This window comes from Tupaia chinensis, unplaced genomic scaffold (genome assembly GCF_000334495.1).
Source record: "Tupaia chinensis unplaced genomic scaffold, TupChi_1.0 Scaffold145396_1, whole genome shotgun sequence".
Lineage (NCBI taxonomy): Eukaryota > Metazoa > Chordata > Mammalia > Scandentia > Tupaiidae > Tupaia > Tupaia belangeri.
The window spans coordinates 1,576,090-1,591,128 of record NW_006205257.1 but is presented as its reverse complement, the minus strand read 5'-3'; the positions used below and the strand labels follow the sequence as shown (position 1 = coordinate 1,591,128).

The 15,039-nt window shown below is 59.2% G+C and overlaps 1 protein-coding gene across 1 annotated transcript in view; it reads right to left on the bottom strand.

Moving 5' to 3' along the window:
- The window catches only part of SLC7A10 (solute carrier family 7 member 10), a 76,307-nt gene that overhangs the window by 925 nt on the left and 60,343 nt on the right, over positions 1 to 15,039 (bottom strand). The window contains exons 7-15 of the mRNA XM_006168013.2: positions 14,954 to 15,034; positions 5,802 to 6,006; positions 2,715 to 2,866; positions 2,366 to 2,491; positions 2,145 to 2,298; positions 1,356 to 1,479; positions 1,171 to 1,274; positions 744 to 840; positions 367 to 516 (exon numbers count right to left, since the gene is read on the bottom strand). Of these exons, the coding sequence (XP_006168075.1) occupies positions 367 to 516; positions 744 to 840; positions 1,171 to 1,274; positions 1,356 to 1,479; positions 2,145 to 2,298; positions 2,366 to 2,491; positions 2,715 to 2,866; positions 5,802 to 6,006; positions 14,954 to 15,034 (1,193 nt within the window). The remainder of the gene's footprint in view (positions 1 to 366; positions 517 to 743; positions 841 to 1,170; positions 1,275 to 1,355; positions 1,480 to 2,144; positions 2,299 to 2,365; positions 2,492 to 2,714; positions 2,867 to 5,801; positions 6,007 to 14,953; positions 15,035 to 15,039) is intronic.

Genomic DNA, 15,039 nt, shown 5'->3' with positions numbered 1-15,039 from the left:
AGCAGCTGTGCGCAGATTTGGGGCTTGCCTTTGGCTGGAAGTCAGTTTTTTTTTTCTTCAGTGTTTCACATTTCAGGCACCGAGCACTTCCCCACTTAAGGGCTTATGCAAATTGCGTAACATGCAAATAGGGTGCTTTCTTTGAGCTCGTGGACCATCTTCTGTTTTTGTTCATGGAATCCCTGCTCTGTCTCTGCAGCCTGTGTGACCTGGGGCAAGAGCCTTAGCCTTCCGCTCATCTGTACGCTGGGAGAACTAAAAGCGCCCTCCTCCTGGCCTTGTTAGGAGGAGCCAATATGTCCGTGTAAGTAAAGGCCTGAGCACAGCCTGCGCTGCCCCTGCCCTGGTGGCGCCCCCAGACCTCACCTTGATCGGCCTGTGGAGCGCCGGCCGCCTCCAGCGCAGCACGAGCAGGCCCAGGATGGTGACGCCATAGCAGAGGTAGTTGATGAAGGACACGTAGTTGATGAGCGTGTATGTGTCTCCCACAAGCATGATGACCGCCGTGGCCCCACACTGGGAGAGGACCTGGGGCTGACAGCTGGCCTCCTGCCTGCCTCCTGTCATCCCTGCAGGCTGCCCTGGGCCTGCCCGTTCAGGCCAGGAGGTCTGGTGAACCAGGCCCCTCCCCGTGCCCCCGTTGGGCTGGACCCAGGGACTCAGCCCTGCCGTTACCCAGAAAGCTCCATATTGTTGGGTGGCCCCAGCTCCATACCCTGCCTGGCCTGAGTTCCCCAACTTACGCAGACGAGAAGGGCAGGGATGGGTGTGCAGCGCCTGACGTGGATCATGGCCAGAAGGCTGGGCAGGTGCCCCTCTCGGGCTCCAGAGAAGCAGAGCCTGGGATGGGGACAGAGATGGGCGGGGGCCATGAGCCCAACCTCCAGCCAGATTCCAGACCTCAGTTCTGGCTCTGATGTCACCACTGACCTCCTGACCCAGACCCCGGCAACCCCTCTGGGGAGTTCGTCCCCTCATCTAGGCCCCCCTCCTCACTTTCTTCACCTCTGAGCTGGGATTGGACATTTGCTACCGGTAGGTTCATCGTCCCAGCTTCCGATGGGCTTCTCCACCTGGCAGGCTTCCCCTTCCTGTGGGCCCCAGCATGGCTTGGGCACATGAGGGCACCTGCCTCGCCTGACCGCGAACACCTCCCCCCAGCCCAGTCACCTGGAGGAGGTGAACAGGTAGCCGTTGATCCCTCCGAAGGTGGAAAGTGCCACGGACACAGGCATGACCCAAGAGAAGTAGCCCAGCAGCTTCTCCCCGAAGGTCTGAGTGGGCACAGAGGAGAGCCCCGCGTGAGGCCAGGGAGGGCCGGGTAGGAACCAGGGAGCGTCAGGGGCCCCACTCACCACGGCCACTGCATTAGAGGACAGCAGCTCCTGGGGGGACATGGCCGTGAAGTAGGCGATGTTGGTGAACGTGTACACGAAGGTCACCAGCGGGATGGAAATGAAGATGGCACGAGGTAGGTTCCTGCGAGCAGGGGGTGGGGTGTGAGGGGGGACCCAGAGGACCTGCAACAGCTCTGAGCCTCCATCTCCTGCATCTGCCGGGAGCTTGGGGTAGGGAGCCCTGGGGCAGGGGCCATGGCTCTCTGCCTCTCCCTCAGCTCCCACCCCTTCCTGGCAGAAGGAAGGGCAGATGGGGCCACACTGTGTCCCAAGGGCAAGGTCTAATGTCTGTACCTAAAGGGAAAAGCACATACCCCAAGTCAGCCTGGACAGCCCCCAAGCACGCAGTCCACAGAGCCAGGGTGTCCCCCGGGGCCGCGGCAATCCCGGCCCACGCGGCCTGGCTGCTCACTGCCAGGATGACTGGCTGAGCATCAGACAGTCCTGGCTTCCTCTGTAGGACCATGTTGTGTGCATATGTCTCCTTTTTGGCCAAATGCAAATCGCTGGATCTATTTACAGCATGACAATGATACATTGTCTTTCTGAAGCCCAGAGAGGGCCCCCTGATGCATCCCCAGCCATGGAAAACGGGGCCAGGCTAGACCACGTGTGTCCTGGCTCTCCTTCCAGGGCGGAGGTCCTGTGGGGCAGCTGATGACCAGTCTGAGCCACAGGTGGCAACAGGTCTGTGCAGACAGGCCACCTCTCCATCCTTTCCAGTGCCGGGCCAGGGACCCCACTCACTTTCGAGGGTCCACCAGCTCTTCGGTGACATAGTTAAGGAAGTTCCAGCCGCTGAAGGCAAAGGAGCCTTGTAGGAAGGCCAGGGCCAAGTGACCCACGGAGGGCGTCATCCAGAAGGCGAAAGCATTGCTGGGCCTCAGCTCCTCAAAGTGTCCTGGGGGGTCCAGAAGTCAGGGGTCAGCACTGTCTCCACCCTCGCCCCCATGCCCACCCTGCCCTACCTTGGAAGATCTGGACAAAGCCCACGCCGATGATGAGCGACAAGGCCAGGAGCTTCCCGCCCGTGAACACGTCCTGGATGCGCGTGGCCCAGCGCACGCTGGAGCTGTTCACCCATGTCAGCAGCACTGGGGAGGGAAGGGGCGGTGGGTGCCTGAGGCCGAGGACCCCCAAGACTGGCCTCGGCAGAGTCCAGCCCAGGTGGCAGGAGAACGGCATACCCTGTGGTGGCCAGAAGGTGGGAAGCCCAGACCAAAGCCACTCGTGCAGGAGTGGACAGCTGTGGGGACCCCGTCCCACCCACTGCCCTCCTGCCCTGGGCAGGGTGCGGTCTGGGTGGCGGGCACTCACTCAGACAAGCCATGGAGAGCACCCGGGAGGCGGCGGCTGGGGGGATGCAGTTGGGGAACACGGGCTGCAGCACGTAGTTGGAGAAGGTCATGGAGATGACAGCCAGGCTGGTGGGGTACATGATGAGCACGGCGCTCCAGAGCAGCAGGAAGCTGCAAGAGTGAGGCCAGCAGTGATGCAGGCGGCCCAGCGGCTCTCCTGGCTGGCCGAGCAGCCCAGAGGGGTGGGTGCCTGGGCCCGGCAGCCAAGGGCTTTGATCCAGGGAGATAGGGTCAACCTTGAGATCTCACTGCTGAAAACATTGAGAGGGTTTTTTTTTTTTTTTTTTTTTTTAATTTTTGCTATAGGGTGTGTGCACTCAACAGAGAGAGAGAGAAAGAAGTGAGAAAGCACTCCAAGAGGGGTGGCCATGATGCAATCCCTTCTCTCTCATTCTCCTCTTGAGACTTTTGGTCACGCATGCACGTGCACCTGGAGCGTTTTCCAAGCCACCAGGTACAGGACTCGAACCATTCAGTTGCCATGTGGGATGCAGCTGCCTTAGCCTCCGCAGTCCATACCACCTGCTGGCCCATTGCTGACTGTTGTAACAGAGAGGGTGTTCAATATACTTAAACCTCAGCAGGGCTGACCTTGGCAGGTGTCGGGAGGGACCAGGTACCAAATACCCCCTAGTGACCACCCAGCCCCGAGCCAGAGAGTGTCTTTCCCGAGCCAAGGGACTGTCCCTGTAGCCTTGGATCTCAGTGGAGCCGTGTGGCTGAGGGTGACTGAATCTGCATCATAATTTCGAGGGAGGCCTGTGGCGAGTAGGTAGGGCTGGACCTTCTGGAGGGGCTGGAGGGTGATTTCTGCTCCTTTGCCTGAACCTTTCCTTTGCAGGGTGGCGCCCATGAGGATGGCGCCCATGAGGATGGCGCTCCAGACCAGTAGGAAGCTGCAAGTGTGAGGGCCGCGGTGGAGCAGGAGTCCCAGAGGCGGGCACACCCTGGAGAGGCCCTGTGCTCAAGGCTATGAGGCCTCACCTGGGAAGGGTCTGCTCCTGGGGGGTCCTAGCCCCTGGCCAGCTCTCAAGGGTGGGGCCTGCCTTATCAGGAGTGTGCCAATGACCTCTGGCCCCCAAGTTCCATGTTCCTCCTGGTTCTCACCTTTGCTCTGCAGCCATGTGTATGACCTCCTGCTGCCTTTGACCCTCCCTACTTGGCTTCTAGAACATTCTAGCTCACCGGGCCTCCTCCCTGGCTAGGTGTCCCCTCTGCCCGCTCCTCCACACACAGGGGTCGGTTCCTGGGCCCTCTTCTCCCGCCCACCTTCTCACGGCAAGTCCTCCCCAGGTCCGCAGCATGACTGCTTTGCTTTCTTGAGTCCCAGCCCCTTTGAAGACCCTCCCCTCAGAAAAGGGGACCCACAGACATACGCCCACCAGCTGTGTACATCTGGCAGGGCCCTAGCCATGGCTGGCCAGTTGAGGGCCCCTGGTCCACACTCCTCAAACCTTGTACCCTTTGGCCTAGAATTGTCCTCTGCCCTCCAGGCCCTGTACACAAGACATGATGGGGTGTCTCTCTGGACGTCCCCAGACCCACCCTAAGGCCCCGACATCACCCCTCCCCTCCCAAGCAACCATCTATGAAGCCTCTTTTAGTAGGAATCCACCCCGCACCCCCCGCACCCATGCCACGGTGGCTCTACCTCCTCCAGAATTAGGCTCCTCAGTGATTTTGGAATCTGTTGGTACCTTTGAATACAGGCATGACTCATCCGGACGAATGCGAGGGCTTCAGACCCCCGACCCCTAGCTAGCCCTGGCGTCTGCCTTGACCCCGACCTTGCCTCTAGTTACAGCAGACAGACCATGCTCGCCTGGGCCCCCATGCCCTCTGTGCACGCTCCCTCCGGCTGGGTGCCCTCCTCACTGGCTGGCTGTCCAAGTCCCACCCTCCGAGCTCTGGTGCAAAGTTTTCCCTGGGCGCATTCCCTTGGTGGTGTGCACCCTGCTCGCTGCTGGGGGCGGCTCCTCAAAGCAAGGATGCTCTGCGCGTTCATCACGTTTGAGGGGCTGTTTCCTCTGCTCTGAGTGACCTGGAGACCGAGACAAGTCTTTCATACTACAACCTCCGCCCTTAGGTCAGAGTAGGCGCTCAGCACAAGCTCACTGGTAGAGAGATATCAGGCAGCTGTTTAAAGGAACCTCTTCCAGGGAACGTGGTAGGAATGTCCTGCCTCCCTCCCTGCTCCTCCTGTGGGTTTACTAAAATCAAAGCTCCGGGGCCAGCAGATGGCATAGCGGTTATGTTGCTGAACTCCCACATGGCCAGGTGCAGTTCGGGTTCTGGACCCAGTGGCTTGAAAATCATGCCGAGTGTGTGTACTTGCGTGCCCAAGATCCTGGGAGGAGAAGGGACTGTGGTGCGACCATGCCCTTCTGGGGGGCAATTTCTCATTTTCCCTCTTACTGTCTCTGTCTCTTTCTCCAGTGAGCATACATGCTAAGACAAAAACCTCTTAAAAACAATCAAATCAAAGCTCCTTGCCTGGGTACTAGCATTATCTGGTGGTTTCAGGCCGTACAGCTGCCTCCTCCATAAGAGCAGGGCTTTGAGGGAATTCTGTTTAAAAGCATATGCAAGGCCAGGTCTGTGGTGCAGTGGTAACGTGCTGCTCCAGAGGAGCCAGCTCTCACAGGGTGACTGTGGTTTGAATCCCCACCCCGGTCAGCGCACATGTGGAGCCCAGGATCTGACGGGCTAGAGGCCTGGAGGAAGGAGATGGCTGGGTGACCAGACTTTGAGAAGAGTGCTTGTCTCTTTCTCTCTCCTGCGTGAGCACACACATGCTCTATCATGAATGAAGAATAAAAATGAAAGTACAAGGAGATACAGAGGTCGAGGGCCCCCTGGCGTATCCAGCACGTGTCAGTGGAGTAGCGTGGGCCTTGAAGAGCTGCCCGCACCCTGACTCCCTCTGTCCTTCCACCCCCTTGATTTCCCTGGGATGTGGAGGCAGGAGAGGAAACTAAGGCCCAGGGCCCAGCTGGCCCTCCAGTTCCCAAGAGGCCCCCCCCGAGCTGTGGTGCCTGACACTCACCCAGCCAGGCCCCCGAAGATCTCTGTGACGTAGGAGTAGTCCCCACCGGACTTGGGGATGGCAACTCCCAGCTCTGCATAGCAGAGGGAGCCCAGAGCAGTCACACCCCCACCCAGGACCCAGACGAAGAGGGCCAGGCCCACAGAGCCTGAGTGCTCCAGGACGCCCTTGGGTGAGATGAAGATGCCCGAGCCGATGATGTTACCTGTGGGGAAAGGAGGGAGAGACGTCAGGCCTGGGGTCCCCTTCAGCAGCCCAGTCTTCTCTGTAGGGATATGGGTTCTACAGTGAGGAAGGAAGCCTGGGGTGCTTCCTGGAGGAGGAGGAAGGGAGTGGGCCTGAAGGCATGAATGCCACTGGGCCCTTCAAACCCAGCAAGTCCCATCCTGGACTCACTGTCTGCCCCCTCCTCTGTCCTTGGCATGGAGAATGGCACCTGGTCCAGCCACTCAGGCCCCCTGCCAGAGAAGGCCCCCTGTCCTGTCTGAATTCCTCTGCAGCCACCGATCCCCGTGAAGTAGAGCAGCAATGAGAGTCACCCCCATAGGGCCCATGCTCAGGCCTTCACCTCCGGCCTGGGCCCCATCTCATCAGCTTCTAGCCACATCCTCCCTCCAACCTGCTGCCCAGAGCTGGCCTCCTAAAACAAGACCTTGACCACCCTCCTGACACCTTCCTGTGGCCGTGGTCTGAACTCACAGAGTGGCTCAGGGAGTAGCACCTCCTCTGTGAAGCCCTCCTTCACCACCTCTTTCCACTCCATGGCCCTACTCTGTATTTATTTCATTATTTTCTATCCTCCCTTTCCCTATCAGGGAGTCTGTCCCCTGCTTCCTGGGCTCCTTGCTAACCTAGAACTCGGGCTGTGGATGGAAACTCCAAAGAGACCTTGTTTCCTGGAGTCATTGAAATGCTTCAGGTCCTGGGTGAGGGCCAGGGCCGCAGGTTGGTCAGAAGCCACCAAGGCAGGAATCGGGTAGTGGGTGGTAGGCTGGCAGAGGCTCTTGGCTTGGCTTGGGGTCTGGACAGACTGCCGGTGCCTGTGGGGCAGCTCTGACTATGAACGGGGTCACAGCTCGGAGCCCAGCCACACAGCGGGAAGTCTCTGCCGGGCTCTGGCTGGGGCCCTGTTCCTCCTAGGCCAGGGGGCCCTTCCTGCCCTCCAGTCCGCGCCTGTAAGACGGGCTATTGGGGGCTCAGTGAGGTACCACGTGCAGCCCTCAGCTCATTCCCAGCGTGCCTGAGGCCCGCTTTGTATCTCGGCGTGATCGCTCACGTACCATTGGCACCCCCCTCGCAGGCGGCACCTCCCTGCCTTCCCAAGCCCTGCCTTCCCGGACCAGGCCTCAGCACAGCAGCTGCTCAGTTCCTATCTGTCCCACAAACCAGTGGATGGCAAGTGGCTTGAGAGCCAAGGTGGCATCCACGCCTTGGCAAGAAGGACTGATTTCCTTGTCTGATTGGGCATGGGGCTCCCTCGGTGCTCCCAGAGTGGGGACCAAGAGGCCGAAGGGAAGGGAGCAGGCATCTGAGGTGCTGCGCAAGGGGAGTGCTGTGGTTCCCAGAAGCCTGCTCTGCTCTGCCCTGCGGTGGACGCCATGCCCTGGAAGGGCAGGGGTGGAGGAGGGAGTGCTCCTGTTACCTCAAGATGCCTGGGCATGGGCCCAGCCTCGGCGGCACAGGGGAAGCATCTTGAGCTGCAGTGCTAGAAGGCACGTGGTCAAATGTGGGTTCAGAGCCTGGGCTGATCTGCAAACACGCCACGCGCACGCCTGCCCACGATCCTGATTGGAGGACTCAGATGTGAGAAGACACTGTCAGGGGCACCTCCCCTCTCTTGTTCTGTCCCTCTCGTGTGGGTATCCATGGTCTCTCCTATGAATATTTTTTTTTTTACAAATGGAAAAGAAACAAGGGGTCCGAGAGCATGCCCCCTGCACTCTGAAACAACAGGAGACATTCGGAGGGTCAAGCCACAGTCTGTGGGGCAGTTTGCAAGGCGAGGTTCTGGGTTCTGGGGTCTCATCTTTGGTTTGAACCAATCGGGGAATGCAACTGGAGATTTGGGGGCCTGCCCAAGAGGAAATAATCCCAGGAGCACGGGTCACATGAACAGAAGAGCCAGCCCTGGAGGGCCCTGGGCTCAGCCCCTGGACAAGGCTGGCCCTACCTGACAGGGCTCCAGCAGGGTGCCCGTCCATCATCAGGGCGCACACGCCTACTCCACCTGCCAGGCCCACAGGCGGGGCTGGATGAGGACACAGTGGTGGCCGCCAATCTGCATTCACTCCTTGTCCACGGTGCTGTCCCCCACCCCCACCCCCGGCCGACACAGATTTCCAGTCTGGACGGCCACGACACCCCACTTGGTTTTCTGGTCACATCCCAGGAGCCCTAAATACATCCAGATAAGGATGAAATAATTCCCGTGCGCCCCTCTCCAGAGGTAAGCTGTGCCCTCCGCCAGCTTTTGAGGGGTGAGGAGCCTCTTCCCTCAGGGACCAGGAGGGGCCCAGGGCCTGGGTGGGCTGCCTGTTTCTAAAGGGCCTTTGAATTCCCTCCACCCGGCACAAGTGCCTCTGTTCTCAAGACCTGGCGGAGGGGGATTTGCCAGAAGCCAGCGAGGTTGGAAGCCAGTGGGGGCTGGGTGGCCTGGGAAGGAGCTGGGTATGTTCAGGCATGCAGGGCCCGAGCCGCCCACTCTGCAGAGACCCCACCACTCTACCTGATCTGGCCTAGTGGGGCCTTGTGGGCACTCAGAAGCCACACCTGGCACCTACTCTCCCAGTGCTGGGGTCTGAAAGGAGCACATCACTAGTTCTACGTCCAGTGGCTGAGGACCCGGATGGTGGGCTCCATTGGGGCAGATGTGCCACTACTGTCTTGGACGTGCGGCCTCAGGACTTCTCCCTGCGTGGCTCAAGGGATCACGGGTGTAGCCAGTGTCTCCAAGGTCCTCAGGGGCCTCTCCCTCTGGATCTTGACAACCGCCAGCATCTCCAGCCTCAGGTTCGGGCTTGAAGGTGGCAGAACACCTCAGCACAGGGGCTGGCAGGTGGTGTGGTGGTTAAGGTGCTGCACTCCCACATGGCCAACCGTGGGTCGAATACCAGACCTGGAGGCTTACTTTCTTACTTTCCCTTTCTCTCTCTGTCTTTCTCTGGTCAGATTTAAAACTAAATGACAGGGGCCGGCAGGTGGCGTGGTAGTTAAGGGCACTGGACTCCCACATAATGGACCACAGTTTGAGTCCTGGACCTGGTGGCTTGCTTTCTCACTTTCCCTTTCTCTCTCTCTCTCTCTCTGCCTTTCTCTGGTGAAATTAAAAAATAAAATAAACTGGATAATTTTTAAAATAAAAACTGATAACAAAATTAAATAAATCATTCTTAAAAGAAAAAAAGGGGGGAAAATAACCTCAGCACAGCTCACTGATTGCTTGTGGCACCATGTGGGTAGGTGGGAACTCTGCAAGGAGTCACGGGGCCAGAGGCTTAGAGGGGGATCTGGGGACAGGGATCTGCGGTTTGAAGGTTGCAGGAGATGCAGAGGAAGGACCCCCGAGCTGGAAGAGGGTGCTGCAGGGGTGCCTGCTTGGTCGTGGTGATGGGCTCAGGCCTCCCCTCTCAGACCCTTTGATCAGGCCCAGCAGATCTGCCTGCTGTGAGGAACCACAGGGGCCACACCAGTCCCTGGGGGATCCTGGTTCAAAAGAAGTGGAGGAGGGGCAGGGACTCAGGACCAGGAGACATGGGCTGAGCTGGGAGACAGTGCTGGGTGCTTGCTGGGTGTCTGGCCAGAAAGATGCAGATCGGAGGCCTCCACGTTCCTGTCCACTCAATGGGACAGCTGCTCAGTGGTCCCTGCAGTCCTCAGCGGGCAGGTAGGTGAGGGTGTGAGCCCCTCCCACCCCACCACAGGCCTCCCTCGAGGCTCCTCCTCCTGCCCCTCTTCCCTGAGCATTCGCTGGGTGGTTTTTATCACATTAAGATGTTTGGCCTGATGGGGCTTACCCGGCTCCTCGGAGGAACGAAGAAAGGGCCATTGTTCCAGTGGCCACTGCCGTGTGAGCTGACCTATTTCTGGGAGGCAGCAGCAGACCATGGAGGTCACTGGGGTGGACCGTGGAGGTCGAGTCAGAGAACCAGCCACCTGGCCCTGAGGTGTGTGCGGGGAATGTGCAGTCTGACTGGGGAGGACGCAGGGAGGTCAGGCCAGAATGCTGGACCACCCTCACCCCTAGAAACACACGCAGAAGTCAGTCGTGTGACCTCAGGGCAATGCTGCCCTTCCGGGCCTCAGTTCCTCCACCTGATGGGGATGGTGGCACTGGGCTGGGGTCAGCAGAGGGCTGGCCTAACCCTGAGGTTGGCAGGGAGGATGCACCCCACACATCTACACTGGGCCCAAGGAAACGGTCCACTCAAGGCCTCCATTCTCCACTGTGGCAGGTCCCTCCCCACTCATTGGCCTCCATGAGGTGACACCACCTCCAGGAAGCTGTCTTCGACCTCCCACCTTGGCTCGTATATCGTGGACTCTGCCCCACTCTCGTGGACCCTGGAAGATGGCCAGAAAGGCCATTTGTGCTGGCACGCTCTTGACCCTGAACGGCACGTCAACACCCACAGGAAGTACTTAGTCTCACTACTGTCACCCACCTTGGAGACCCACTAGGCAGCCCAATATTTTCCCTGGAGACCTGAGACCCATAGAAGCCCAATATTCTGGGCGGAGCAGACAGCCTGCTGTGGCCTGGGTAAAGTCCGTACCCCTGAGCTCATGAGTGACCACATGCTAAGCATATGTCAGATACCTCTGGGATGACAGATACGCCTACCGAGGCCTTGGCAGAACCCCAAGGGGGCCACTCGGGACGTGCCCAGAATTGCTCATTGGCCAGCATGCACCTCCAGCCTAACCCACTTTCCTTCGGAGCAAGGGGCAGAGCAGAAGCAAGGTCCCTCAGCCCAGCTCGCCCAGCCCAGTCTACAGCCTGTCTCCAGGCTGAGCTTTGTCATGGTCACCGGTGAGCTCCATGTTGCCAGATCCCTAGGCCGCATCCCGCATGGCACTTTTGGTAAGGTGACCACTTCCTCCCTCGGCTTCCTGGTCTTCCTCCCACCTCGCTGGCCTGGCCAGTCCTTGAAGTCCTTTGCAAGTCCCCTCTCTCCCGTGACTTGTCAATGCCGGGTGCCCAGGGCTCCGTCCTGGGGCTTCTTCTCTTTTCCTTCTACACTCACTCCCTTGGAGAGCTCAGCCAGTCCCCTCGGCTTTTGCTGGCGACTCCCACGTTTAAATCCTAGCATGGACCTCTGCACTAAACTGAACTATACCTCCATCTGAAAAGTACTGAGTGGCACTGCAAACCGTCCGTGTTCAAGACCCAATTCCTCCTGACCTGTGCCCTCACAGTCTTCCCCAGGCAGTGAGGGCACCCCGCTGACCATAACCTCCTCCTCTGAGCCCTGCTTCCTCCCACACCCACATCCAGTTCCTCCCAAATCCTTTGGCTCTACCTCGGGAACTCAGAGCTGAGCGTCCACTGTCCCTGCCCTGAGCCTCCGAGTCTCCTGCCGAGGCTATTCTCTGGCCTGACCGGCCTCCCTGCTCTTGCCCTGTCCCCCCACAGCCCCAGCAGCTTCCCCGCCACAGTGAGCCCAGTCAGCCCCAGCCATCCCTCCTCTGCTCAAAGTCCTACAGGGCTCCCACCTCCCCAAGAGAAAATGGCCACGCCCTCGCCGCACAAACCCCACCCTGGACCACTCCTTGACTCTGCGTCCTCCTCCCTGGACTGCTCTTCGGGCTGACCACGACCCTGTGGCTCCACGTGGCTTGTTTATCTCATTTGCCTTTGACTTCCCCCCCCCACCCCAGAGCAAAGGGTCAGCTCCAGGGGGAGAGGGACTTGACCTGTCCTGTCCCCTACATCATTGCTACGTAGATGCACCAAGCTGTCCCCCTCTTTGCAGCTCAAGCTGCCCTGACCCCCGAGGGTGTCCCAGAGCACACCAAGGGCACCTGACTCTGGGCTGGTCACAGTCCAGGTCCTCAGTTTCCCCATGTGTAAGGGTCTGTGGTAAGGCACAGTAAGCTCTTATTTCTGTCTTCTCAGAGTCCCAGGGAGGAGGGGTGGAAGGGAGGTAGGGGCTCTGAGCAGCCCAGCCACCCAGGCTAGATGAGTGGGGATTGGCTCTTAGGGAGAGGAGGTCATGAAGTAGACCCCCGAGTCCCTGAATGTACTTGAGACCGACCTACAACCTCCTGCCTGAGCTGGATGCTTGAGTCGAAGCGAGCGAGTGGAGGCAGTGCCTGTCCAGTCGTGGGTGACTCCCACTCTGCTGAATCCGGGCACGTCTCTTCCTTAGTGACGAATGCAGGTGACAGAGCTGGCTGAGGTCCCTGCCTCAGGACGAGGGTCCCTGTGCAGCTGTAGGAGTGTGCACAGGGGACCTCTCTGTCCATCTGCTGTTTGTCCATGCATAGCGGAATGGAGGGCTCAGTAAACTCTGGTCGGATGAGCTCCCAGCCCCTCTCAAGAGCTTTGAATCTGGCCCCAATTTTGCTCAGCATCAATGCTCCATGAAGAGCATCAGGAGCTGAATCCAAATCAGGTTCAAATCCTGAGTTCAACACTTGCAGTCGTGAGGTTTAATATCCAGCCTCAGTGTCTACCTCTTTAAAGTGGGTATGAACACGTCTCTCTAGTGAGGTGGGTGTGATGATGAAATGAGACAAAGGAAGAAAATGTCTCACAATGTCATAAGAAGAGTTCTCTAAACAGGTACTAGATGACAGCGTGGCCTGCATAGCCCCGGCCACAGCTGGCTCCGTGTCCTCCAGCCGCACTGGTCACTGTGGCTGGCACGCACTGTCCCATACCCATGTGAGGCGGAGTCTCACTCCTGCCCATAGCTGGCCTTTTCAGAACTCCTCATTCTCCAAGGCTCACTCCTTAGCCTGGGATGGGCAAGGGGTGAAAGGGGCAGGGGATTGCAGGACCTCCTGGAGAGTCTGGAAGTTTGGAGATAACAAGTTCAGAAATTGCTAACAAGCAAGTTTAGACTACAAAGCAGATGTAAGTTCTGGAGACTTTAAAAGCTAAAATATGACACTCTGCAGACATTTGTGACTTTGAAGAGGCTCCCCAGGGTAGTGGTGTAGAGAAGGAAGCTCTTGCAGAGGTCGTGGGAGATGACCCGGCAGCAGTGGCTGGGGCAGTGTGGGGGCCCTCAGGGCATCAGCTGGCGAGGGTGGTGCAGACCCTGCCTGACTCAGCCCATGCCTGCCTGACCCTCATCTCCTTCACCTTCCAGGGTCTCCCCTTGTCCAGCTCACACCTGCAGGGACCCTTCGAAGCTCCCCAAGCCAGGCTCACAGGACCACCACTGGGCTGGGGGTCAGGTCCTTTGGGTTCGGCTCCTGAATCCACCACCCTCGGTTAGCCAAGTTGCCCTTTACCCTGACTTGGCCTTCAAGGAGACCGAGGGAAGGTGGTGGAGCTGGAACAGCGGGAATGAACTGCAGGGTTAGGGAGTTGGCAGGGCAGACTGTGCCGCATGGAAACTTACAGGGTCAGTCCTGGAGAAGGAGTGCAATGGTGGAGTTAGCCTCCTCCACTGCCGCTGACACCACCAGGGCCTTCTTCTACAGAGCGGGCAGCCCTGGCAGGTCTGCCTCTTAGAGGATGGGATGGGGGGAGAGTACAGAGTAGGAATACAGGACAAGGTGGCTGGGCTCACTTGGGGCAGCCCTCCCTGCTGGGCACGCTGTAGAGGGCTTCAGAATCATCAGCCTCCTGATCTATGGCCCATGCATGAGACGTGAGCTTCCTCTTCCAGGGGCACAGCTCCTGGAGAGGGGGACCTGGGCATCTTGGCCAAATCCCCAGAACCAGCCCTTCTTTCCTGCAGACAGGCCAGCAGGGGCACCCTAGGCCAGGAAGCTGCCAGGGTCAGATCAGGACCAGCTCCTGGGAGATACCATTGCAGGGGCAGGGGGGTGAAACGGCTCAGAGGTAACTCTTGATGTGCGGTGTAGGGGATGGCCAAGAGCCAGAGCCATTTCTGACCCAGGTGGGGCGAATGTGTAGGACAGAGAGGAAGTGGGGGAAGAAGAGAAGGAGGAGAAGGTGGAGCCCCTGGGTCTGCTCTGCTGGTTGCCCCAAACTTTCCCCAACTCCAGGAGTCGGAGGGTGGGAGGGCGGTGGGTGCCGCCCAACTAGTTCCCCACTGGCTGGGGCCCTGGGAACAGGAAAGCTAGCAGGTGGTGAAGACCCAGATACTTGTGCTCCTAGCTAGATCCTCCAGGAGACAGGAACAGAACAGGTCCCTCCCCAGAAGGAAACGGTGGCACCTGATGTGGACCAAGGCGCTGGTTTGGGTCAGCCCAGTTCCGGAGGAGTCAGTTCATGTCTTGGAACACAAAGAGGAAACTCCCGCTGCCATTCTCACTGCTCCAAGCTCCCTGGCTACCCAGAAGCCCTCTGTGGGGGCAGGACTCTCGGACCCACTCTCAGGTGGAGAAATGAAGCCAGAAGGCCAGACATGCCAGTGCCTGCTGGGAAGCCAGCCCAGGGAGCAGCTGGTCCTCCTGCAGGCTTGGTCTGCCCACCACTGTCCCCTCCTTCCACCCTGCCCCCACCCCATCCTGCTGCCCAGCCCTGCAGAGATGCAGGTTCCGAACCTGCTCCCCGGACAGCTCAACCCGTCCCTCCTGCTTTCCAAGAATACATCACCAGCGCTGCATGCCACCTAGACCTGCACACAGTAGGAACTCAGACTGCCCCACAGCCCCACACCTGAGGCCTCTGCCTGACCAGCTCCCACACTGGCAAACCCTGTACTCTAGACAGGACTGTAGTCACTACCGCCACTTCATGGATGAGGAAACAGGGTAACTGCCTTGCTAAAGACCCACAGAGAAGTAAAGGCAGGAGGAAAAGACCCAAAGTCCTTCAGGCGCACAACTTCTGAGGGGCCAGGGAGGTGGGAACAAGCAGCTCTGGGGCCCCAGTGCCAGCCTGTGCCCTGCCAGCCCTTGCCCTGCATGCCGGCCCTGCGCGCTCTAAGGAGAGGGGCTGCCCCTAATTCGGAGCGCTGCGTCCTCGGCCCTGCGGCCCTGGCCCCCGCCCGCCTTGGCACCCGGCTCACCGATGATAATGGTGCAGGCGCTCAGCAGCCCGATCTCCTTCTTGAGCGTCACCCGCTCCGAAGCGCCGGGGCCAGGGCCCGGGCCG